Source organism: Anguilla rostrata, chromosome 15 (genome assembly GCF_018555375.3).
Source record: "Anguilla rostrata isolate EN2019 chromosome 15, ASM1855537v3, whole genome shotgun sequence".
NCBI lineage: Eukaryota > Metazoa > Chordata > Actinopteri > Anguilliformes > Anguillidae > Anguilla > Anguilla rostrata.
Window position 1 is genome coordinate 19,097,865 of NC_057947.1, and position 27,108 is coordinate 19,124,972.

Consider the following 27,108-nt stretch of genomic DNA (forward strand, 5'->3'; position numbering starts at 1 on the left):
GAAAGCATCCCGTAAACCTTTTAACTGATCATGGTTTTAATCATGAAGGAAGCTTAGAGACTGAAGAGTCGGAGGATTTTTATCTTTTGTTAAAAGTGGAAGAGCAGGACTGCTGGGTGGCTCATGCCACTATCACGCTGTTCCAGTGCGTAGGCCCCCGGGGGTTAGTGTCCCTCACAGACCATGCCAGGGCTCACTGTGGTCGGCAACACCACCGGGCAGCACGTAATTTGTAATAGGTTGTAAAATTTCCCAGGGAAAGATGCATTTTGTTGGTGCACTAGTGACTCCCTATGGTTGCACGTGAAGTGAACTCAGAGTTCTGCTTGGCCTTCATTAATGTTTTATGGTGGCGTAAGGTGCACCGTCCAAATACAGATGAATAAAGAAATTTAGCATTTGAGTTCATCCTTAACCAGATATCATACTTTATTATTCCAAGACTCTGCTTTCCAGGCGTTAATACAGCCAGCTGTGCCAGATGGCTCTTAAAAATGTTTGAGTATATGCCAATCATTCCTTGCACTTTATTTCAGTTTGCCTACCCTGCTTGATTATAACTAGTCATATGCAAGTCATCGGTGTAGCAGCAGTAATATTTTAATATGAGGGAAAAATGGAAATGAGAAAATGTAATAATTGCATGCAGATTTTTATGTTTTTTGCCATTTATTTCCTTTCACAGTGGAGTTTCAATACATCGACTTGGCATCCCTGAAATCTGTTCGTCAGTTTGTGCACAACTTTAAAGACCGAGGCCTTCCACTGCATGTTCTTGTAAACAATGGTAAGTGACAGAATTGTCTTCTTCACAATGCATAATTTATATGATCGACTAACCATCATTAACCTCAATAGTCGGGTGCAGATGAAGACCCTGTTTTGGTTGCATTGCACTCATTTATCTCAACAAATTTTGAATCATCGGGTACATCTGTGTTGTTCCTATATCAACTTGTACCGGGGATCTCCAGTGCTGCAGTTACAGTACAGACCTATCATTTAGTTGAATGTTAAAGCAATGATAGTTTTATCATTTTTATCAGACTCCTCATTTCTAGACAGTTTACTGTGAGCAGGCATGAATTATGGAGTTTAGATTTCTGTTTAATAACCTGTGGTATAAGGAAATTAAGCACATTGTGATGCTCTGGGCTTCTAGAGGAGTTACGTATGTTAAATGGTAACTGTGATGAGATGAGACAGTTCTCGGGCTTTTGGACATTGAGGGGGTGTCAGAATGCATTTCCTGTACCTCAGCAAGGTGTCTGTATAAATAATGCATGTGTGCTGCAGCCTTTTCAATCACTGATATTGCACCCAGCTGATGGGTGCTGAAGACAAGGGTGTTTGTTCCATGCCGTTGAGCACCTAATGACTGGGAAAGGTCACGCTGATTTTCAGTTTTCTGTCGAAAGCTTGTGCGTAAATGCTGCAGTGTATGAAATAGTAATGCAGCTGCGTTGCTACTGCAGGTTAGACATTCAAGCCACGTTTACACCTTTCTGAAGCCTCTCACATTTCCTCCTGCAGTCAGCGCTTGTATACCGATCCTTTGCTGTAATTCCTGAATTGGCAATAATATGCAAAGCAGAGGCTAGCTTCACTGATGTCTCATTTGTTGCTTATTTATAGCTAATTCTGGGAAGACTTTTTGAAAGCGCGGTGAGTGATTGCTCGGCTCTGTACAGTGACCAAGACAGCTCAACTTCATGATGTTTTGTGTACCTAAAGTGTTAGCATAGAACACCGACCAAAAGACATAACCGGCCACCATGGACAGAAGTGCATGCTCCAGGAGTGACTAAATTTCCCTTGACAGAATGTTCAACCTGAAACATGAAGGCTCAGCACCCTCTTAAGAGATGTGACATTGGTGTTTCTATTTTTTTTTTTTTTATTCACTACCAACAGCTTTATGGTATAATCTTTACAGCTGGCTCTCAGAATCTGCCGATAAAATCTAAAGGGCTAAAGACAAAATTAGAGAAATTATTACTTTTCGCTGCAAATTACATTCAATTTTTTTTCAAATTGCCAAAATGTTTTTGTTTTTTAAATGTTTTTTTCTTGTATTTGCAAATTTGCAGGCAAGGCCAAACATGTTGTATGATTGAATCAAATCCTTGTGCAAAGTGATTAAAAGCAGCACTTGGCTGCCCACATCCTGTATTAAGAGGAAACAGCAGAGTAATCCTGATTACACCAACCAGATTTCTGCTAAAAGCAAAAGCCAAATGATAATCTTTCACATTATTTAAATAATTGGAAATTACTCTGCATCAGTAGGAAAGTTTATTAATAAATGACAGCATTCCAAGGGGATTGCAGTTATTTTTAAATGTTGCCAGCTCCCCTGATTGTTTTGTCCTGACATTTTGAACATTAACCTTGGTTGTCTCGGTTTTAAATGAAAATTGAATTTTCTATTAAAGGTGAGCTTGGAAAAACTTGCTTTTAAATTGAAAATTAAATATTTGCAATGAGGAAAACTTACCTGAGTAAAATTAAAAGCAGTTGGCTTGCAGTGTAGCCCAGCTCTTTGATTGCATGGTTTAATGTAACCTAAATAAAACATGAACAAAAGAGTAGGCTGTATGTTTTCAGATTGCATTTCCCAATGGATTCTGTACCAACTGCTTAAAGCTTCACATTCATTATAAATTGTCTCACACTGCTAAATATTGTGCTCTTTTAATAAAATAGCTGATAGATTATATTGTTATCATCAACCCATTGGTGATTGCAAATTATTTCTTAACTTGTGCCCCCTATTTGCAAACTTACAGTAAATCCTACATTAAGAAATGGCATGAAAACATAGAGATATTTTTATTTTTAATTGTAGGCTAAATGATGCGAAAACATATCTGAAAAGCATAACAACGTGTATGCTACTGTAGGAATTATCCTACCAAGGACTGTAGGTGAATTATTTCTGAGTAGTTTTTCACTGAACCAGTGTGACAATGGGCATGCACGACCGAGTTGTGTTCTCTTTTCAGCCACCAAGAGTTTCCAGTCACTGCATGACTCTTGTTCTCATTCACAAAGAAACAAGTCGGTGACCGAGAGTTTGAAGTCGGAACCAGTCACTGCATGACTCATTCTCGTTTGTTAGGAACTGCAGGCAGTAATGGAGCTTCAGAAGTCAGAATCACTCGCTGCATGACTCTGGTTCTCGTTCACGTGAGTCTGAACGAGAGCAGTGAAGGAACTGTTGAACAAATCCGTGAAATAATCCTTTTAGGGTCAAATGGTTTTTGTCCCTGAAAGGAACCGTAACATTCACCACATGCAACATTAGTAGCGATTTCAGTGACTTGATTTGCGCATGATTCGAATATGTTTTGTGCAGTCCTTTCAATGTCGATCTACTTCAGAGCTCACTGGGAAGTCATTTAAAGACTAGATCTGAAGAGAAACGAATCTGTTTCAAAATGGAGAACTGCATTTTGAAACAAAACTATAAAGGTGAATTCCTAGTGCACTCCTTGATGCATTGTGTCAAACAAATCCTATGAAGCAGCTCTTACTTGTGCAAACAAGGCTTTAACCAGTTTTTTCTATTGACCTATTAATTTGAAAGGCCAATTCCATCAATGGCAATCAAGCAGTACTGCTCCCTCAGTGACAGGCACCTTAGCACTCATCTGTGCATTGCAGTGAGTTTAATGAATCATTGTATGTTTCCTCTTTTTAAAAAGCATTCATTCATTTTACACATTACATAACAATCATAAAAATTTGATCGCTCTTTCAAATGGCTGTCAAAATTTTCAGGTACAGTAGCCTGTATTTTTACATGTATATTTACATTAAGATTAAGCAAGAAATCTTTTACGATGGAAATGCTGCAAGGAGTAATTTACAAGCTCGTTTTTTCTTTGATGGGCTGGGATGATTGGCACCTCATCATCCTACTTCCAGTGCTGTCAAGTCGATTTTTAGTGGTAGGTTTTTTCTGTTCAGCTTACATTTTCTTTTATTAGGTACTGTGTTTTTGTTGAAATTATGCAACAGTTGGTGGGGTAGTTTAAATGTGAAGAAACACAGATAGTTATTATTTGAAATTAGAAATGTTTTTTTTTAAAATGTGGTGCATTTTTTTTTCATTAAACAGATATGTGAACGTAGGCTACATTACTCAATACTGTATACTGATTTAAATTTAATTAATTAGATTTCTGCGCTATTGCTCCAATGGTCTGGTGCTGTGGCTTACTACTGCAGCTATTTCTCGGTTTCATCTTTTTTCTATAAAGTTCAAAATCATGTATGATTTGCTTTGTCTTTTCATTATTTTGCTCTTACTATGTGAGATTGTATTTTTATAGGCCACTCAGTTAATGCTGGCCCTGTAAAGGCAACATAATGGTCTTCGGGTAAATTTTTTTCAAAGATTCAGTTGCTGGTTGCACCCACTGAATAATCCTAAATTAAATGCACATGTGTAGCACAAATCATACTTCATACATCAACTATTTCCAGGTGTTTGGATAACGTGAGTCTTCCTGTGGCTGTTATATTGCCAAGGGCATTGAGTGTGCAGTTGAACTGCAGTTTAAAATGAACACAACAGTGTGAATATACTCGCATATCACGGGTATGTGACATTGTCTGGTTGGTTTGCTATCCATTAAAAATTTACAACTCATTCTTTCAATACTTGAAGACTCAGGGGTTTCAGCATCTTCTAATCTAATCCCTGCCTCAGGGGAGAACTAAATTCAAAATGGCTGTCATAGGAAGGCATGCTGGGAATGGTGTGCTTCTGCATGGTCTCATGGACTGCTCAGGAACAAATCAGATATAAATCGTTGTTTTCACAGGAAGTGAGATAAATGTATGTACTGTATGTACCATCTAACTGCCTGAAAACTCAATGTAATCTTTGCATCCTTTCTTTGTGGATTGTTTGATGATTAAGAGACCAGAAGTCTGAAAGGGGGACTCATAAGATGGTTTTCAAAACTTTATCTGCTTTCAGTAAATTTTCTTTTAGAATCTGGACAGGCCAGATAAGATAAGTTGGTGCTCACTTCCTGCCCTGCTTCCTGTCTCAGCTGGCGTCATGCTTGTTCCTGAGAGAAAGACAGAGGATGGCTTCGAGCTGCACTTTGGCCTGAACTTCCTGGGCCACTTTCTGCTCACCAACCTCCTCCTGGACACCCTGAAGAAATCCGGCACTTCGGACTCCTGTGCCCGAATAGTCACCGTCTGTTCAGCCACACACTACGGGGGTGTGATCAACTTGGATGACCTTCAGGGCAGGTGAGAGGCTTTCGCTGTCAAGAAAAGACTTCTTTACATTTTGCTGGGTAATATAGCTTGCTTGGTCACTGGCAGAAGAGCTGCAGAGCTAGGCGTCCATGTTTGATGTGGCATTCTGCTAGTAAAATTACTGTAATAATGGTCCTGAAATTCTGCCTGCTCTGTCTTTGGGCATGGAAAGCCCTGTAGTGTAATTAAGGGGTTAGATGGCTAAGAATTAATGGAAAGTATCTGGATACAAAGCAAGGCCAAGGGCAATTTTAGACTTCAGGAATAAAAATTAATAACAACAAGCTGTTCTGTTGGTCCAAGTGGCTCCAATAGATGTGAGAACATGGCATGTTATTTTCCAAACCGTTAATTTCCTCAAGCACAGCAAACAATTTTTTTGTTTGTTTATTTATTTTCCTGACATTCTAGGTAGATTTATTTCCTGCAGTTTGTGCCGTCTTCTCATTAGGAGACATCACTTCATTCTGAGCAGGAAGCTCCGTGCGTTGCGGGGAGTACGGGTGGATTTCCCTTTGAACAAAAACAATCTTGAAAGGAAGGCCTGATTAACAGCTGCTATCAATTACCACTAGATTTGCACACTGCCATTGTGCATCAGCTTTGGACTGTTAATATCGGTCTCTGGAGACATCTGCAAAACCGCAGCACATCTTCCTCAGGCAAACAGGAAGTGGCAAGGAGATTACTGAAGTGAGCTCTCCGTTCAGCCAACCACTGTGCACCAAAGAACCTCCACTGACCACTCTGTTTGAAATAGGTTTGCCAGCTCACTGTGTCGTTTCAATATGGAAGTCGTTTTCATTGCTTACATTTTTACATTTTTTTCATAGGTAACTGGCAAAAAAAAGCTACTTTCTTTATTGTTAACACACCCATGTCGATGAAATACATTTAAAAAATAAAGAAATTCCAATATATAGATCCTATTCTTTCTCATCTACGTAGCCACTGGATATATGCCTGTTTTCCACATGTCCCCAGTTCTGAAATAGCTACTTTATTCAGAGACAGGCACAATGTGGTTTTTGCATTACGCTCCATTGCAGTATCCATGGAGCAGAGGGTAAAGTGCAGTGTAGAGTCTCAGCAAGTCTCACCCATGGCATGCAGTTGATTCCATTGCGAGAGCGAGTGATTTACTCGACAGCGTTTTCCCATCAACAGCTGGCTGGCGGGCTGGTGTCCCTCAGAAGCCTTATGCTGCTGTAACACATTGGTATGCTTCATTGCGTTCGTATTTCAGACGTACGGAAATGGATCAAATGATGGCTGGAGTGCAAACTGCTATTCATGTCACTTGGGCTCACGTCATCGTCTTTAATCGCTTCCACTCGAGAGAGGATTCCCGTGTGAAGCAGCTGGGTTGTGCTCTCAGAATCCAAATGTTTTTTTAGAAGCCTGAGCAAGGCCCCGCCCAAGTGGGGCACAGCATAGCATCTCCCAGCAGCCTAAACACTTCCATCTTTTCTGGCCGGGCAGCAGGCTGGGTTTTGCTGCTTCTGTGGGTTGTTGTGTGCATTGCAGTACTTCTGTCTCTCTGGTGCATGTAATGGCAAAGATGTGGGCCTTCTCACTGCAGTTCCCTCTATTGGAATGGCCATGCGGTTTGCTATGTTTGCCTGTAAGAGTCGGCCTATGCATTCCTCAGACAAGAAGGCCATCTTATTGCAAAACAGTGCCCTTTGCTGACATGAAAATATGAAGCAATTTGTTTTAAGAGGATATTTCACACATTAGGAGCTATTTACCATTCAGTGTTATGGAAGTGGTGTATGTTAGAATGATCTGATTTTTGTAATGCCACCTAGAATTTAATTGCTGTCATTTATAATTAGCATATTGATCAGTTACCAGCTTACATTAAAAAATAATGATTGAATTGGATGTACCTTGACATCAAAGCAGTGGCCCAACCCCCTTTTTAAATCAGATTTGAAATCGTAAAAGATATTTAGAAAGGATAGTTTTGAATAAAAGCTATTGGTACTGATTTGTTAGAGCTTTTGGTATGATTTTGAAGGTGCCTTTATCTGTGTCTTAGTGTCTGAGTACTATTCACTCAGTTTGCTCGCTCGTGTTGCCTTTATCTTGCAAAACAGCATCCATCGTTCACTGTTGCTTATTCACACTCCTATCTACAGTATTCCACAGTCAGACACCAATATCACAGATCACGATATCACCGAAAAATGGCATCAGCCACCACTTTATATTTCTCTTCTAGCATTGCAATCCTGCTTTGTAATAAGATTCTCTCTGCTTTTGCATGTCATCTGTAGCCGTCTCTAACTCTCACAACACAGATTAAACAACACTGTTTCATGGAAATGTATTCAGTGCACAGCCACGTTTATTTGAAAATCGCAAGTACGCTCCTTCTCGCTGAGCTCGTGGATGTTGCTGAGGTCTTGTACTGCAGGCGTGCATATTTATATAGACTGCTGTTGAAAAAGCACAGAGTTGCTCGGATGGAACCGGTTCCCAGATGTAGTTCCTCTGTCCTCTGTCCTCATTGCAGTGGGAGTGCAGATCCCATGTCTGCGGTTTCTTATGCGCTCATTTGAAATGGAGAATCTGGGCCTGAAGCTGCCACGTGTCTGATGTTAGGATGGTGAGAGAAAAGGAAACTCACAGGAGAGACGGTGTAACGCGGTGAGGGACTCCTTTCACAGAACCAGATGTGTTTCGGTGCTCTGTAGGTAATTCAGTGTGAGATTGCCCAAGAGTCACATGCTTTGTTTCCACCTCTGGAGTGTTTGCATTACCTCTTTTGCAATTAGTGAATGCGTCTTTGTGTTTTAATTACTTTCATTGAAAAGCCGCTTGGCTGTCTCCGCGGACTATATCTTGTATCTCTATTATGATCCTGGACACCATGTGTTCAAAGCAGTATGAGAAATCATCCGTGAAATTCAGGAATTGAAATTAAGAGTTTACCTTTACAGCATCGCAAATTAGTCATGAGGGCCACAGACATGGGATTCAATACGGTTTCCGCAAACTAGTCTTTTTCCATTTGTTTCCATCATGAGGGTAGAAAACTGTTGAGAAATGTCTGACATTGATTGGTCCACATCAATGGCTTTCCCAGTGCGCTGAGAGAACCCCCTCATACAGGGCGTCGAGGCAGACACGGTTGGCGTGACACGTGCACCAATCCAATTGAGAGGAGATGAAAGTCTCACTTTCCCCTTGTGATGAGTCATGTCGCACACCGCTGGCGGGCGGAGTGTGAGAGAGGGGCAGGAGCGCGCCGCTCTAATAATCTGCTCGAACGAACGGTGCCGAGCCCCAGTTGTCTGGGTCTGTTGTTAATCTGCGATAATCACACGTCTTTGTGATATTCTGTGAATGCCTTGTGACAGTGTTCCAGGGAGAACACCTGTTAGCATTAGGGAGAGAAACACCGGCAGCACTCCCAGAGTGAGCCATATGAACACACACACACACTCTCACACATACACATTATCCACATTGCATACAAGTGCAGACATGTACAGATACACATACATACACATACAGTACAAGCCCGCAGGCACACACATGCGCTCACACACTCCCTTACAGAAATGGAATGTAGTGTAATTATGTTCTCTTTTTTAAAAATATAATGAAATATGTATTTCACAGCGGTGTATATTTTCCCATGTACTGTAAAGTTGCAAAATTTTAATATTTTGTTATAGCCCCTGTATTTCCAGTTTCTGCTAATGGCACACTTACTGTAAACATTAAAACAATTATGCACATTGCACAGTATACATACAAGCATAAGCATACTTACGTGCAGACATGTCCATGCATGCCCTTCTACATACGCTTAAACATATACAAATACACACATGCAAATACATGCCCACACTCATGTACAAATTCTCTCTCTCACACACACAGACACATTCTCTCTCTCACACACAGACGTTTGGCAGAAGAAACTGGCTGCGTAGATGAGAATTAATAGCTGCTGCAGGCAGAGGCCACACAGAGAGAGCCGCCGTATTGAGCCCATTACGCCGTGCCCTGGCTGTGTCGACAGTGACTGACAGCTTTCTCTCATAGATTAAAAACAGTGCCATCTGGGCTCACTGTCACCCCAAGAAATTAAAAAGGCCGATGCCAGAAAACCCTTCAAACCGCTGGTGTGTCCTTGCCTAAAAAACAAAACGATTCATTAATCAATTGATCCGTTTTCATCAACAAAGTGCAGTCAGGAGAACATGTCCGTACAGCATACGTTGTGACGGAGTCTCATTGTTAAACTTGTTAGACTTGATAAACCCGCTGTGTAGCTTTATAACACGGCTGTAGCTCAGCTGTGTGAATGCCTTCGACACAGATGTAGCTCAGACATGTGGATGAGACTCTAAGGCTGGAAACATTTTAAATCATGTATTTTTAATTATTTAAATCATGCCGACGCATACTCAAGGTTGGTGTCGTGTGTATCCTGCAGTCTTTCAGAGCGTTCTTTGTGCACGTTCTCAAAAATGAAGGCTATGAATCTACAAGGTGCAATACCCGCGTAAACCGCAGGAGCACTATACATTTTATACCTAGTGATGTGACTCATGCTACGAAGCTAGGAAGTATGGCGGAATCATTTGAAGAGAAGCCCTGATCTGCCCCCTAGTGGATATGCCTTTTAAGCCTCCAGTCAGACGAACAGTAAGCAGACAAGTATTGTATGTGAGCAGTGCTGCTAGGGATGCAACCACTTCACGTATGTGCAGCGCAGTACAGTTCAGGTGTGTTCCCAGCCTAACACTGTAGCCGGTGCATGAGACTCCTACACTGCTTTAGCTCATGTGTATGGCTGAGACTGATACAGCTGCACCTCACACCTGTGAAAGAAGGCTCTCGCAGAGAGAAATCAAAGTCCTCTCAATTCTCTGTCTCATCATCATTCGTGGGTGTTCTGGGTTTGAAGACAGAGAAATTGTTGTGACACTGGCGTCGCCTCCTGGTGGATATGATTTATTATTATCTTTCCTACATGTTATAAATCCACAATGGTTTCTTAGCCTCTTGGTGCCTCACTTCCGCTGATGCTTTTTCCAGTGAAAATGTTTGGCCTGTTTGCTAAAACTTGGTGGGGAAAATGTAGCAAGGCAAGCAACAGTGGTGGCATAATGGGTAGAGCTGTAATACTATGTGTAATGCATTTTTACACAACCTCGTGCAAAACTGCATATTTCACTTTAAAGAAAAAATATTGGTATTAGTAAGGAAAGAGTATCGGTGCATCTTCCATTATTATTATTATTATTATTATTATTAAAGAAGTAAAGCTTATCTCTCTCTCTCTCTCTTTCAGGTTGTGTTACTGTTCTCATGGGGCTTATTCACAGAGTAAGCTGGCGCTGGTTCTGTTTACCTACTACCTTCAGCAGAGGCTGACCTCCGGTGGGCTCCCTGTGACTGCCAACGCGGTGGACCCAGGCATGGTGAACACAGACCTGTACCAGAACCTGTGCAGCCCCGCTCAGCTGGCCAAGCAGCCCGTGGCCTGGCTGCTCTTTAGGGTATGCTGCCGCCTGAGGGGGGTGTTTCTTCTGTCCATTTGAGTCGGGAGCAAAAATAAAGTGTGATTTGTCTGAGGTTATAAGAACATAACATCATTACCTTCATTTCCCTGCAGATTTGAGAGTTTTAGTTTATAGTCACAACAGCTGTTTATTATAGCTTATGAGGGTGATGTTGATGTTTATGATGATGATGATAATGATGATAATGATGATGATGATGACAATGACGACGGCTGTTGTTGTTATTATTACTACTACTACTACTGCTATTTACCCCAACACCTGTTGTTGATGAAGCATCCTCATGTAGAGGGAAGTGACACCTGTGTACCTGGGGAAAGTGCCCCTGATGTTTCTCTCTTTGGCTTGAACCAGATTGTCCTCACTGAGTGTAAGCTGAAGCTAAGCATGGCTGACAGACTCCCTGGGAGTAGTAGATTGCTAATGGAAGGGACGCTCGTGCCAGTAGAGGGAAGCCTTCCTTCTGAACCAATCAGAATACCAATGTGAAGTCCACTGGCTCCAGTGAAGTCATGGGGACATTGTGTAAATGCATAACACCTTAAGGTTGTGAAAGGCACTAGATGCGCAAAGTCCATAATAATGGAGATATTGCACTATACTTAAAGATCCTGTGCCCGTGACCAGACCTTTACTTACAAATAATAAATACAGCAGGTTTCTTATCACTGGTCAATCTCTGTGATAGGAACTTTGCTGCCTCCGGACAGCAACCTCAGCCTTTTGTTAGCTGTCTGGGTAGTTGTTCATCTAGGTTAGCAAGCGATTGATATATGGATAGTAAATTTGTCTTTAAGCCTTCCGTTACATTTCCATGTCAAACCATAACATCTTTTTAAACCTACCCGCCCTGTATTGGCACAGTACAGCGTTAGAGAGCTAACTTAGCCATTTATTTCCGTCTGAGAAACTCCATCTCACTGCACAGCTATATTTTATCTTTACATTACTATTCATTTCTGACACTCCCATGCAACCTCTTATACAACAAGTCATAATGTCCCTATGCTACACTGAGTACTGGAGAAGCATCAATCAGGCATATTAATATACGCATACAATGATCCGGTTTTCCTTCCCTGCTGATGGTGGGGGGAAAAAACATTTTATGTAAATTGCCTTTTTGATGATTTCATAAACCAGGTCTGCGATGACATACCTAATCCTCAGGCGGAACTTAGTTGCTTTCAATATTTAAATAAAGGATTCAAAATCTCAACGGAATAAGCAAGTGCCCAATATAATTGTATTTATTTTGTTTGGTTCTTTATTTATAATGCTGAAAATGATTAATTTGACTGCATAGGGTCTTTACACTTTAAACATGCTTTTTTCATGGAATGCAGTTGCTGTGAATGCTTGCAGTACATATTATCCAGCCCAGTTGCATGTTAATCATGTCTCTCTTGTGGGTGAACAATGACAGTTTCTTGGCTTATTGCATTAAAATGCACAATGTGTCATGTGTACATGACTTTTGTTTCCAAGCTATATTGCATTTCTATATTTCACTGCAGTGCCGACTTTTCCATAAATGCAAATTAAGTGGACTTTTTTTTCTTTGCACTGTGACATCTCATTTGAGTATAAACACTGTGATTGGTTCAGAAAGATTAAAGTAGGTGATAATGGACAAAACCTTTCGTAGTGGGGCCTGTATTCAGTCAAAGCACAGAACTTCTTTGAAACGTGCTGATCTGATCACTGGGGGAAGTCATTTATGGGGCTTCAAGCTGTACGCATGATACTCAAAAAGGGAAATGCTTAATCTGTCAAGCCTGTCTTTTCCTGCTGCTTATTTTTATGTTAATTCAATTTATAGTATTTCTCTATCATTTAAAAACAGGCCCCGTGTGCATTTTTATATTTTATTTTTTTGCAAGCGTCAAAATCATTTTAATGCCTGTGAGGTTTCGTTTTTCAAAAATTAATTTATTTTTCAAAAATTGATTTATTTTTTACATATTGACATGCATGTATTTGACAGTTTGGCAATTACCAGAAGTTTGCTTTTATAAAAGGCAATAAACAGTCCATTTTCAGCAGTGTGATGCTGTGAAATATATATTTTTGAAGGTTATAAGCATGTGCTGCATATATTAAATGCATGACCACTGGCTCTTAATGTTTAAATCGGTTCAGTTCAGTGTGGGTCTGTTTTGGTGTGATTTGCTTTGCGGGCAGTTGCTTTGGGAACCTTTGAGCTTTTGCTCTGCCTCTTTAAATACAGCATTAATAACCTGTCTTCTTGCTTGAACCCATAAAGAGCCATAAAGAGATGATGTAAGAAAAGAGCAGGCATATTAACTTGCATTCCAGACATGCACCAAATGTATTAAATGATAATGTAACATCTTACAAATTTCCCAGCATGCCCCTGCACCATGACTGATGAGCTAATTACTGGCTTTTAAATGACACTCTTTAAATGGAAAATATAACACTCTTTGAAATATCTGTAGCTATAATGTGGTTGTTTGTGTGCACAACAGGAGCATACTCAAACTCAAGTGCAAACTCAAATGTACAGTGAGCCTCATAATGTTTGAGGCAAAGACATATATGTATTTTTGATTTGGCTCTGTACACCATAATTTTAGATTTCTCAACCAATTCAGATGTGGTTAAAGTGCACATTGTCAGCTTTTATTTACGGGTATTTTATACATTTTGGTTTCACCATGTAGAAATTACAACACTACAACTCCATGCATTCTCAGTTCATATGCAGAATATACTGCACATCACATTTAGTCTCAGACCTGACTGACACTGACTGCATCAGGCTATCTACATGCCTGCTGTACACAAATGTGTAAATCACAGCTTCCTGCATTGCCTCCATTTTACATATGCAGCGTTTACTTGTTCTCCTGCCATCAGGAAACCCGTACTGAAACAACTCCTGTAAAGTACCTCATTAGAATGATTTCCCCAGCCCGTGCTTTGAGTCTCTGTGGTGAATTTGGCAGCGTAGAGCTCTGCTCTGCTTTGGCAGTGACGTGCTGTCTGTGAGATGAATGCATCGTGGTGCGAGGACCGTGACCACTCCTGACAGAGGTGTGATAGAAAAGAGCCTCCCACCTAAAAATGTTTCTGTCGTCCTTCAAAGCTGGAATTGGACGTGGGAGTAGACAAGCTCGGGGAGCTGAACGTTCGCGCTTTCAAAATTGTTTAGAGCAGTTAAAGCCAGTGGGCAAGCAAGGAGAGAGCAGTACTACTCCCAGGTGTTGGTTCTTAGGCTTTGTTAACAGAGCATGGTTCATATTGAATCCCCATGTACAGTGGTACCTGTAGCCACTAGTGCATTTTAATGGGCATTTGAGTCCCTGGGCTGTACGGTCACCTCCAAGTGTCAGAGGGGACGGCGATTTGAATGACAGCCAGTCAGTTTGTGTCCTCTGTTCAGAATGACAAGTGCTCCTCAGGGAGCCGTGCCCCCCCCCCCCCCACTCATCCCAATGGCACCTGCTTCTGTACCCAATGCAGATGCATTGTGTGTGTTATTTGAGCACATCATACACATAGCCAGCAGCAGAAAAATAATGTCACATTTGAGAAGGGCTAAAACAGGCATGGATTTTACTTTAATGAAGATATTGTACGACACTCATCACCTGTCTATCTTAAGTTAGTCCACAAAAATTTGGAAAATCTCTCTTACTCTCTTTCTCTCTCATGCGCTTTCTCTCTCTCTCTCTCTCTCATTCTGTCTGTCTGTCTCCCTTCCTCCAAATGGAGCAAGCTGTAAGTGGTGTAACGCGGATCTCTGTGTGTTTGTTGTTACGGCACTGAGCTTCACAGAATGAGCGAATACTGCTACAAACAGATGGACGAAGAGAAAATAATCAACGGCTGTAGCAACTATAGCGCTCAGCATGTTCATATTTACTAAGCCAGGGAAAGTGAATGTTGGTAGGTATCCATTCCCGATGTGTGGTTGGTCATTATGGTATGTTTATGCGAGTCCGCTTTAGCAGTCGGGTTACGTGTTGCTCCTGCATTATCTGTGCCACAGAGCGAAGGATCCTGGCGCACAGTACATTATAAATGCACGCCATCAGCTCTCCTGTGAAATTGCCTCTGAGAATGTCAATGTCAAAACAAAGTGTTGACAAGTGCCAAACCTCCCAGACTAATAGGACACTCTTTCAAATTGGCCTTTAAATTATGTCGCTGTGTTGCGTCACAACTACGTTTTTCCGATTGCCCCGACCGCTGTCCTGGGGCTTTGTGTAATGACTTCTCTTGTGTAGAAGTAATCAGAATCTTTCTATGCGTTTATGATGGTACTGTAGCTGTGTGCTCCTTTAGTGTCTGTCTTTGAGTAAATTGCTGAGGGTGTTTGACATTTCAGAATATGAAGTAGGCATCCTCTTTTACATGCTGGGCATTAAACCATTTTAAGAACGTGTAGACAGTCGTGAATATCTATCTCCAGTTATACAGCAGCATATTGTAGGTTTGAGATATCAGGCTCTGTCTTGTCACATTAATTACTATTAAGTTTAGGTTAGTCTCTAAGCTACTGGTACCTAAGTTAAGATGAGTTTTTGAATAACGCTGAAGGCCATGCATTAGCAGTGTGTTGCTTGACCCTGGAGGGAGAAAGTAAGACTGCACAGATGAAAAGCTTGGCTTAGACAGCTGCGACCGCAGGCCAGGCCTGGGAGGCCAGGTGTCGGCTCTGTAGTCCATCGCATATTGGCACATTGGAACATTGGGACATTCTGTTGTTTAATGTACCTGTTCCCCAGGCGGGGGTGTTCTGTAGACCAGTCCTCATACACAATGGATCCAGTACTCGGCGTATCCACAGTAACTGATCCGTGAGGGCTTATCTGTGCTTTGTAGCGAGCTCTCCGCAGTCTGCATATCAATGACTGAGCCTCAGGCCCTGTACTAATCCGAGAGATGAGGAACGCCAGGAGCTCGAGATTCACAGGCTCTGCCTCCTGCCTCTTGATCATCATGATGGAAGCGGCATCTTAGGTGAATGCTTCAAAAGTAGTTTGCCATTATAGTGTTGAATCCTGTTAGTAGATCCCTTTTTCACTGAATAAAAGTGAATTCTAAGTAAAGTCAGCTCCTGTTTAACTGTTCAGAGTCTGGAGGCTATGTAATGCGACTCTCTAGTTCAGGAACATGTAAATGAGCACACATGATGTCAGCAGATGCTTCTTTTCCATTGCAATACAGGGCCAATGTCCTGAAAACATCTGTATTCATACAATGATGATAACATGTACTGCTTGGCTTACTGCTGCTTGGAAGTCATTTCGTATAATCCTCAGAGAAAGTGTTTAGTGTGATATACCAAGTGCTTATCAGGCAGCCTTAATAGACATACTTAAATGTCCCATATTACACCTAGCTAAATTATTTCCCTGGAGAAAAACTGGGGCCTTATGTTAATGCTGGAATTGATGTTAGTAGAATGCTTGCTGTAATATTCTTGCATACGCAGTGTTTGAGTGTTAAATTTTTACTTTGTATGGCTTCAGAACAATTTAAACCTAGACCCTAGTCTGTGGTCTGTGGACACGGTGAATCAAATGGATGCAGAAAATAAATGAAGAAATCTTCCCTCTCCAGTTAATTTTCTTGTGCTGTGCAGTTGAATCTTATCTAATGAATACATCAGATCTTAAAGTGGTGATTCTGTTTGATGTAAAAAGTTTTTTTTTTTTTTAATCAGAAATTGTATGCTTTGTGAAAATCTAGATGTTTTATTAAACTGTGCCTTTGGTTGGCCTGCACTGTGCTTCACTGCATGAATCAACCCCAGCGCTGGGTCAGTGGAAATGTACCATTTGGTTAGCACCTGGTGTGCCCTGGACTAACGCTGGGTTAGCATCCATTTAGCACAGCGGTAACCTGCACTTGGCATCAGGTCAATGCTGGATTTGGGCCTGTTTGGCACTGGGGTAGCAGATCCGTTTTACACGTCTCTCTCTTTCCCACCCAGACTCCGGCCCAGGGAGCCTCCACATCCATCTACGCCGCGGCCAGCCTGGAGATGGAGGGCGTGGGCGGGTGTTACCTGTACAACGGGCGACGTGCGCAGTCTTCAGATGCCTCATATGATGAGGACCTGCAGGCCAAGCTGTGGAAGCAGAGCTGTGCTCTGGTGGGGCTGCCGGACGAGGGTCGTGGGCCCGAATGAGGGGGGTCCACTCCCCCGAACACCCACGCGTACGCACAAGTACAAACACATCCACACAGACAAACACACCTGCACATACACACACCCACCCACACGCACAGGCACAGGCACATGTACATGCAAAAGTATGCGCATACGCCTGCCTACTCCACAGCCCCCACAAACCAGTACCCCCCCCCTCCTTGTGCCATTTCTGCTCCATCACAGCAACCGCATCCTCTCTTCCTCTACTCTGTTGACTGGCCATAAAAAACACTCTGACTTGGAAAACCAAAATAAAATAGCAAGAATGTGTGAATTCAATTTGAAGAGTGAACGACACATCAAAAACCCACATTTGATAGAGTCTACCCGGAAATCTAATTTGACTAACAGGTGTGGAATCATCGCCAAATCCGCCTTTGCTTAACGTGGAGCACAGAAGTAGTGCCACTGTACCTGTGACCAGTCTGGAAGGGAAAACATTCCCCGCTTCTGCCTTTTTAGCAGAGAAATACGAAAAGACCTTGATCTGCAGTGATTCAATGTCATTTTCACCCAGACAGTCCCGCCCCGCCGTTAGACTGTGAATGGCTGTGCCCAGGAGGGTCCACGGATTGGTTAATGAGAGGGGAAAAATGAGCAAGGCTCATGTCACAATCGTAAATTCTGATTCACAGATGAAGGGCTCTGGACGACAGATCAATTTCCTGCAGTGCCCCCACCCCCTTCTCTCTTGCACTGTGAACAAGTGTAGCTGCTGCAGAATCTTCCAGAAAAGATGCATTTTGCCTCCACGGGTGACGCACCTGTGCGGCCCCCTCTCTTCTCTTCCCTCATCCTACTGCGGGTGGTGTTTCACTGAAATCCCATCCGACTCACAGTTACTGTGACGCCTCTCTCGTGATTTAAACGTCTGTGAATTCTCGTGTGACCGCTGTTGTGTTCCTTTTGGCCTGTTTTCCTGTAACGGCTGCTCGGTATTATAAGATGCACTTTGTCTCATGTCTTGTCAAATGTCCGGAAAACGGCTTATTTTTTGCACCGTATTACGCAGCAGGGCCACGGGGGCGGCGAGCTGCGTTGTTCTAATTGCACCCTACTGTTGTCAGGAGGAGTGGTCAAATCTTCTTTCTGAGGATGTGCTATTAAGCGCTCCCGCCAAACGACTGCTGGAATAAACTCTGTCTGACTGGCAAGGGCACCTGCCCCCACTGCATCGTCCTTGAAGCAGGTGGTGCACCCGCAACGAGAAAAGGGTGCGTCGTCCTCCGTGCTGTTGGCAGGTATTTCTTTCGCTGCCATTAAGCTTTTCCAAGTGTTCCTTTTTTATTCCGCGGTTGAATTACCATTTTAAAAACGCCTCCATCTGTCCTGTGTAAATGCACATTGCGTAACGGTGATTCAGCCCGACTCCGTGCTCATCAAAAGAGAGGACGTGCAAAGATAGCGGGGAGAGGGGAAATATAAACATGAGAACACGGCCTTCTTTCTGTGCAATAACGTTCTTGGGGTCGTTTTTTTTTTTTGTTTGTTTTTTTTGTTCCATTTTGATTTTTCTGCACCTTCTCTACAGGAAGCGAGTCCAATACTGGATTAGGGTTTAAATTTCCCTGGGCGCAAATGAAAATGTGGTTTTGGCAAGAGTCCGTACACAGAATTGAGTCTGAGGAAAGCACAGCCGCCAATGCTCCGAATGGGTTTATCACAAATAAACCTTTAATTAAAAAGTTGAGCGCCCGACAAAAACCCATGTGTTGCCTGTAAAATGTCATGCCATGGGCACTGTGAATTAGGTATTTGTGTTTGTGTGTGTTTACGTGCGCGCATGCGTGTTTGTGTTTTTTCACTGTCTGATGAATTTGGTCCTCTTAATTATGTAATAAGGTGGTTTTACAGTATTGTCACTGTGGTGCCCGGGTTGATCTGAAATGAAAGTGAAATCATGCACATTTTCAGTTTATTCCTCTTTAGAGAGATGTAATCTGGTGAGAGTCCTTCACATTAACAGTTGCCTGTGTTCTCACCACATCTCCTGGCACTATCTACTTACTAACTGCAGCTGTATACAATGTTGAGCATCTGAGCTTAAAGTGCAATGGAATCTGACAGATGAGTGTCCTCCACATCTGTTGAAGAGCGTGCAGTTGTTCCCTTGCCGGCCAAAATCTGAACGTTGTAGGACACCTAAAATGATTTGAGGTGAAGCTCTGTAATTTTAACAAAGCCTCCCTCTATACATAGACTGAGAAAGGGGTTGCACTACTTGCTAGGATAGGTTTTCTCAGGAAGTTTAGTTTAAGTAAAATCAGACGGTCATTCATGCCTAACTCTAACGCTTAAATCCATGAGAAGTATGACTGAAACGATAAGCGCTACACATACCGAGTCCTGGTGGTGTTTTTTTTTTTTTTTTCCATAGGCATTGTGTGAACTTGGAGATGAGGTCGCTCCAATGAGCACTTCACTGCTTGCCTGCATCCGGCAGGATGACAGTGATAACCTGTCCCTCTGTGGCTGGCAAACGCAGTCCCTGCAAGGGGTTGATTTCCTCCAGGAGAAGATATGAGATGGCCAGCAGGCTGTCGTTATGTCAGGGAATCCCCGAATCCGCACAGCGAACCTCTCTCTTTATTTCCGTGCTCCTGCTGCCAAAGAAACACATTTATTCTGTGGAGCGGTGGGAATATGGTTCCCATTTGGGCTCAGAGACGGCCCAGAGGCATGGCTGCAGTGAGATCCCAGGACGTGCTGTCATCTAGGCTGACTGAGCGACTCGGAAAAATGAACAGTGCTGTAGTGTAGAACTCAGAGTCTGGCTTGTGTAACGCGCTTCAGGTGCTCAACTTTCCCCCCCCAGCCCTGCAGTAATTTGTCTGAAAACGTTGCCCAGAAACTCTCTCTCACTGCGGGCACACCAGACATTTCTGAATTCTCTGCACAAATGGTATGAAATGGCCGACAGGATTTCATCCCCCTAGTTTAAGGCTCTCCGTCTCTTGGCCAAAAGCGCCAAATCCCTACTGCCGTATCCAAACATCATTCACTGTGAATGTCCTGCCCTACAATACACACGTGCGTGTGCACACGCATGGAAGTATTTATCAACATAATGGCTTCAAGGTCACATCCTGTGTTGAGACCATGGTACAGCTCACCTTTAGCCCAGGTGAAAGATCTCTCCTGTGGTATTTTGGCACTTGATCTCTGCTAGATCTTCAGAAACACATGCAGTTGTGATCTACAACAAGATAGAAGATATGAAACAGATTTCCCTAATATTGTTCAGCACTAAGTATTGAATTATTTGTAATATACATACCGTACATTTTTCATGTCAGCCTCTAAAACTAAATGATCCCTTAAAATAAATGATTAGTTATATTTACAGGAGAATAACATCAATAAAGAATATAGAGATGATTTAGGATGCATAACCAACTGACTCCAAAATGATAATACTAATTAGAATTAAAAATACTTTTGAAATTTTAATTCAATTTTTATTAATGAATTTATTTGTTATTGAATTTCTTATTTTTAAAATATTTAAATATTTCCCATTTGAAACTATATGTTAAAAACCTTAATGCAATGACTATTGGATGAGCTAGACACAAAGCAGGACACTAATTACTTATAATTATTATGAAAAGACTCCAAAACCCCAGAGGTCCAACAAGATAAAGTCATATATGGATTTCATTTCAGCAGCTGCCACAGGTCACATGACACATATGAGGTGTAACAGTAACTTGTTAATTCTGCGGATTTGTGTATGTGAGGAACATTTCGGATGGCTTTCCCAGCCTGATCAAAGACATGATTTACATGAATTAGCATGAATCATTCATGCAAGTGTACTGCACTGTGTTACTCCTGGCCTCGTGTCGGACCTTGTGTTTCTCAACCGTTTATCCTTGAAGGACTGGGAAGATAAATGAATCTGTTGTGGTTTCAATGAGATTACATGGGAATGTCATGGTGAATTTCCTGTTAAGTGTGCTTATAATTACACATAAAATCATTATGGTTCATGTATCCTTTGCCTTATTGAAGAGATACCTTTCCCTGAAAAAAAAATACATTTTGCAGTGGTACTGGGTGTCTTGAACTAATCTAAAACAAATGTTAAAAAATGTAACAAACAATGGAATATAACATTGGTCTGAAAGGTCCCTTGAGTAATAGCTGACAAGCTAGATCATTCTCGTGCAAAACCAATTCAATTTGTTGTATTTCTTTCTGTTTTTATGATGACATTTCAATCAAGAATTGTAAAATGTTCTTCCAAGTAAACCCATAGTTTATTTAAAAACTTCAAGTGTCACTGTGAGAATTGTTTGATTCTTTCTCTGAGGTAAAGTAATATTTTTTCCAAGGTTGATTCTGAGATTGTTCATGGTGAATATGTGCTAAATATAATTTTTAAACAAACAAAATAAAAAAATATAAATGTGTGTTATGGAGGAACATTACCGTTGTGTTGCTAATGTTAATGTTCAAGCCAGGGGTTTGGAAACAAATTGCTTCTTTCATTAGAAGTGTAATTTAAATTCAGTCTCTGTATGATTATCTCTCACATTTTTATTTTTAAAACTGTGGGATCTTCTTGGTCAGCATTTCAATTTGTCATACAGCATACTATGTTTAAATTAAAAAACCCCATGAGACAAACAATAGCCTGGCGGCCATCTTTTCTGTTTGTGCCTCTTATTTCTCAGTGCTCCTGGTAGAATAGAACCATGGATATGCAAGCTTCAGGAGATATGGACTGCCTGTTTCACCAAAGAGGTATGGAACTAGATGTAATGTATGCAGTTACTCCTTATTACTCTGTATTATCTCAGATGTTCAGATTTGAAGGGTGTTCAGATATAAAGGGTGACACACCTAGATCACGGTTTCTTTGTAGCTGTAAACTTGTTTATATGCCTACTTTATAATGAAAGATTTTAATCCATGCTATTATTTAAACATTTCTGAAATGTAATTTGGCGGAAAAAAACTGGTAGAGAACATCTTGGCGCTGCCCTCTAATGCTTGAAAAATGCTTACTGCAATCCACTCTGACCCCACTCTGTGATGTTTACTTTTTAATATGACAGGACACAGCTGGAACCTGGTTGTCTAGATTTGTTTCAGCCCAACATTTTCAAACCGGGGAAACGTGGCAGCCTGTTCATAAACTTTCTCATATTCCACCCAAATAATCCACTAAAATATGTTTCTGAAAATATTTGAGGTGAGAAATAGGCCATGTAATTGCTGAATCTTGATTTATAGTTAATCTGAAATGCCTAGTTTGACAGTTTGATCTGAGTTTCATGAGCCAGACAGCTATGCTGTACAAATTCATTTGCATGGAAATACTTTATGCAAATGAGATGGACACACCTACTCCACATACCTCAAAAAGCAGTGTTTAGAACAGTATAGTGAGTGGAGCCAGACTGAAACAGTGAGTGCAATTACTGTTTAATGCATTCATATCTCAGAGTATCTTCTGTAAAGTAGTGGTCGGCCTACAGTTTGTTTCAGTTTTCAAGGTGTCAGACTTGTTTGATAGGTTAGATTTTCTGAAATTGAATTTTTTTTTTTTTTTTAATTGAGCAGCTTTTGTACCTAATCTCAGTTCCACAGCCATATTTTATACATAATGGGGTACCTCAGTATTGGAGTTATTAAGTCTGCTCTGACTGAACTGCAGTGGAATTGGGTGTGTCTAGAATTCTCAGTGTGTGATGAGTAATAATCCATTAGTGTGTGGGGTAGTTATTGTATAAATTATCTCAGGTATCCCCCCCGATTACCCTTTAACAGCATCCTTTTCCTGAATTACGTCCATAAATGTCTACATTAATGGATGTTTTATAAAAATATGTGACTCATCCTGAAGAGTTTTCTATTCACAATGTAAATTGCGTACTTCCAAGCAATGACACCATACTTTCATTTAGAGTAGCTGCATCATCCTGTGGCGAGCAACAGCTAAACCATACACACACGGACGCACGCATACACTCGCACGCACGCACGCGCACACACACACACACACACACACTCACACACACACTTTGCACACACTCGCATGCACACACACACACACACACACACACAGTTAACCTAGGCAGCACATCTTTGGCCTGTGAGAGCAGAAGCAGGTAGTCGGAGGACGCCTGCTGGTTATGATGTGCTCGTGAGAAGCAAGCATTCCCCGCCACAGGATACGCTCATCCGGAACATGTGAGATACCCAGTCCCCCCCACCGAGCAACACCACAGGCAAGCCTTCACGCCCCTCAAAGGCTTCTCTCCTCTGTTTACCCTGCAAGATTTTTATCGGGAGCATTGCTCCAAAATAAACACAGCCTGGTGTTTTTTCAGCGGAGTCTCTGTCTTTAAAACAGTGGGGAGTTTGCTGTTTGATCAAGGGCTTGTGTGGGCATGATTGACAGCTGAATGTGTCTTCAGAAGCAATTTGTTTTGTGGTGGGGTTTGAGTCTTCAAATAGAAAGGCTAGAAGAAAAAGGGTGCATTTGCATGTCCTTCAAATGTCTTCTGCTCCCGCATTAAAACTCACAGCCACATTTGTCCCACTCTTTTACACGTACACTCATAGTATGTGTATGTGCAACATTTTTGATCATAGTCTGACGCTTTCTATGGCATCTGAGATGCTATTTCATTTCAAAATTGCCTGCGTCAGACTGTCAGGTATGTCGGCCTGTTGGCCAAATAACAAGTTGTTGGTATACCGCCCAAACATAAATTCTTGCATATTTCCAACAGAAATAATCAAAGTGACCTTACAGCATGTCTGAGAGTGATGATCTTTCATAAAATAAACCTGAAGTACTGTAACTAGATAGCAGTTGGGCAAGCAGCAGCAATCAATTACAGAACAATTTCTGCTGTAATTGCAAACACTGTAGCATAATTGTAAGAAGATAGAACAATTAACCGCAGGTAAAGTTTCAATTATAATTGCTGATGTGCAGGTGCTGTGGTTTGCATTTCATTAGTACTTTGCTGACACCATATTTATAACTTAAATGAGACTAAAGAGAATTTGTCATAAAATCAGCAACAAGGAAATAAGGATATTGCTGGCACTACCAGAAAAGCAAATTATTTTATAGTTTCAACAATTTTAGTCAATAGTGTAATGATTTACATTTCAACAATCATTTGCTTCAAGATGTTTCCTGCATTTGGACTCCATTTTCCTGCATGGATGCATATTTTATTTTGATAGACATCATTACCATAATGAGAGATCAACAGCCTGCTCCAAGAAGCCCACCACCATTAACTCTCTGGCATCAGTTAGCATTCATGAGTACCTAATCCTGTCTGATATATTCATTATTTATTATTCATTATTCATTAATCAAATCAACCACTTAAAAAACTGATTTGCTGTAACCTGACAAATGAGTTTGAAATGAAAAATGTCACTGATCCATGAACTGGCATGGTTTATCCTACATTTCTTACCATACTATAAAATTCTCTTTTTCACTTCTTTTAGTTTCTGTAAGGATTATATTTGTGACATCCAATTTTTGTATTTTCAGTACTTTTTTGTTTGGATTTCCAAACAGCCAACTGGTCTAATTTACTATTTTTCTGACATTTTAATTGTTTCGTACTTGTTTTTTTATCATGATACTTTTTTACTATATTAAAATAAATATATAATGTGCAAAGAATGATGGGAAATGTCAGGAAAAACACTGGATAGCAACTAAGTATTAGGACAAATAACCCTCTATCTGGACACCTCTGTATCTATGGCATTCTATTATAATATAAATGGCAGCCTGGCTTAGTGTCCATCAGTGTTGTCTACAGAGATTCAGTGCCAAGCTTGCATCTGTAACATAGCCAAATTAGAGAGTGCCCTTGGCTCACTTACCAGCTGGGTGATGGGTCCAACAGCACATCCAATACCCCAAACTGAGATAATGTGTGCAGAAAGAGCAATCAATCAAAAGCTGTGGCTTCACCTACTGTTGTCTGTCAACACACACCTCCTTATGTTTCTTAACATTTGAAGCAAGCAGGTAAGAACTACCCTCCTAAGCACTTGGTTATCACCATGCAAATGTAAATCTGAAACACTGCAGACCCCAGGTTGAGGTCACTATGGTGGGGTTTGTAGTCCACAGTTGTCATCTTTTGTTCTCGAGTTGTGTTACCTAATTGCAATAAATGCAGGTATTTTAAATAAAAATCAAATGAATGTCTTTTTTGTAGAGACATGTTTTAGAAACACTCAGATGTAGCTCCTCTTTAAGAAACGATATCCTCTCCTAGCAAAAACTGACAGTGCTATGTCAGTCAGTGCTATGTGATGGTCTTCTTAGGGTTACTCCTTTGTTTGTGAACAGGAATAGCTGAAAGTACATGGACCTAACTGAAAAACAGAAATGATTGCCAGCAGGGAAAGAAGAAATCATTCAATATTAGAGGGATCTCCAAGATTTCTCATTGGCTGACCCACAGGTATGCACTCTGGTTAACTGTACAAAATAATATTTGCTATTGAATTTCGTAGCCTGTGATGGACTCTCCCTGTCACCAAATGTTTATCACCGTAATGATGTCCTCTGGGAGCAGCATTCTCCTCTGCAGTAATGGATGGCATGCCAGTCCTGCCACATCAAGCCCCCCCTCCACACACACACACATGCGCGCACAAACGCACACATCTCAGGTGGGACCCATTTCCTCTCCAGCTCCAAGACTGCAGACAGTTGTTATCCTCTGGGCTGCAGAGTAAATGAGTCAGATTGTTGTGGAGGTCTATTCTTACGATAAAAGCAGGGATGTTGCTGTTTACAAGAGCTACTGGACATTGTGTGCTCAAAATAATTATTCACCTGGCAGGAACTTTTTGAGAGGAAAGAGCACTATGACCTTGTAAGTGGGAACAGCGTGCCATAAATGTACTAAATTAGAGATATTCAGACAAGACAAGTTCTTCAGTGCGAATAAAGAACTAATAGGCTATTGCACAAATAGTGTACCAACTGAATGAATGCCTCATAGGTTCTACTGCGTAGCTGTGGGAGGTTCATTCTGAGTGCTGGCTGATGACTCTGTTTAGATATGAGTGAACCGCTCTGGTCACCACAAGCTACGGTCACCATATGCAAAAATGTAACAGTTTGCTAAAATGTACGCATTGTTCATGTTGAATGTTAAATTCTGCCAAAGATACTGTCAAAGATAAGTTAAATTTGTCATGTTTCTAAGGGTTCAGACAACTATTTTACCTTATTTGAGTAAAATTCAATAAAATAAGTTATATTTAGTATTTAGTATAATAGTATACATATTATAAGATTAAAATACATTTGAAAATGATCATAGCTAATTGTGAAACTATAACATTCTATATAGATTTATCAAAAAATATTTTTTAAAGGACAGTTGTATTTTTCTTTTTGTATAACTGTCTCAGCACTGAATGCTCACGTGGTGCAATTATGGCCATGTGATTGCTATAGCAACCATGACCATCCAATGAAGGAAGAGGGCATGGCCACAGAGCCACTCTGCTCCTCTGGAGAGAGAAAAAAATCTCTGTTGATGTGAGTCCAAGTCCAGGATGCATTTCAGATTTCAGTTTGTTTTTTAAGTATGCGTAATCTCAATATCAATTTGGACGTCCCCAGTGAATCCTGCTTTCCTCTCGCTCTGATGATAAAGTAATAATGGTGCAGCTCTAAGGGTGACGTGTACAGCTAAAGAGTTGCACAATGCACAGTAGCATCAGTAAGGGAGGGAGTGTTTTAGCCAGCAGGGTATTCCTGGTTGTATTACTCTTAGATCAGTCTGCCTGTTCCAGCTGTGCTAGCTGTGGATTCCAGTGGAGCAGTGTCTACACATCTCAGCTGGTGCCTTCTGCAGAGTGAAAAGAAATGGCGGCTCATCCCACAGATATTGAAGGACATGTGTTTGAAGAGCACACAGTATGTGTGCTCCCTGCTCAACTGACAGACACTGTCATCAGGTATTCCCAACTGGGGAACTGAGAGAAATAGGGATACAATGCTGTTAAAGTACATGCTGTTATAGTGTGAAAGCATTGAGGACCAGAGGGCAGCTAAATGCTCTGAGG

At 41.3% G+C, this 27,108-nt stretch overlaps 1 protein-coding gene and 1 long non-coding RNA gene across 3 annotated transcripts in view; both read left to right on the forward strand.

The window, feature by feature from the left end:
• The window catches only part of dhrsx (dehydrogenase/reductase (SDR family) X-linked), a 71,237-nt gene extending 49,580 nt beyond the window's left edge, over positions 1-21,657 (forward strand). For both annotated transcript variants that reach the window (XM_064311269.1, XM_064311268.1), the window contains exons 4-7: positions 686-787; positions 5,067-5,274; positions 10,601-10,808; positions 16,801-21,657. In XM_064311269.1, the coding sequence (XP_064167339.1) occupies positions 686-787; positions 5,067-5,274; positions 10,601-10,808; positions 16,801-16,998 (716 nt within the window). In that variant the 3' untranslated portion in view covers positions 16,999-21,657. The remainder of the gene's footprint in view (positions 1-685; positions 788-5,066; positions 5,275-10,600; positions 10,809-16,800) is intronic.
• LOC135241127 (uncharacterized) lies at positions 799-4,582 on the forward strand. Its single transcript, XR_010325901.1, has 2 exons — positions 799-2,527; positions 2,825-4,582. It is a non-coding gene; the product is annotated as an uncharacterized LOC135241127 (long non-coding RNA).
• Positions 21,658-27,108: the final 5,451 nt, after the last annotated feature.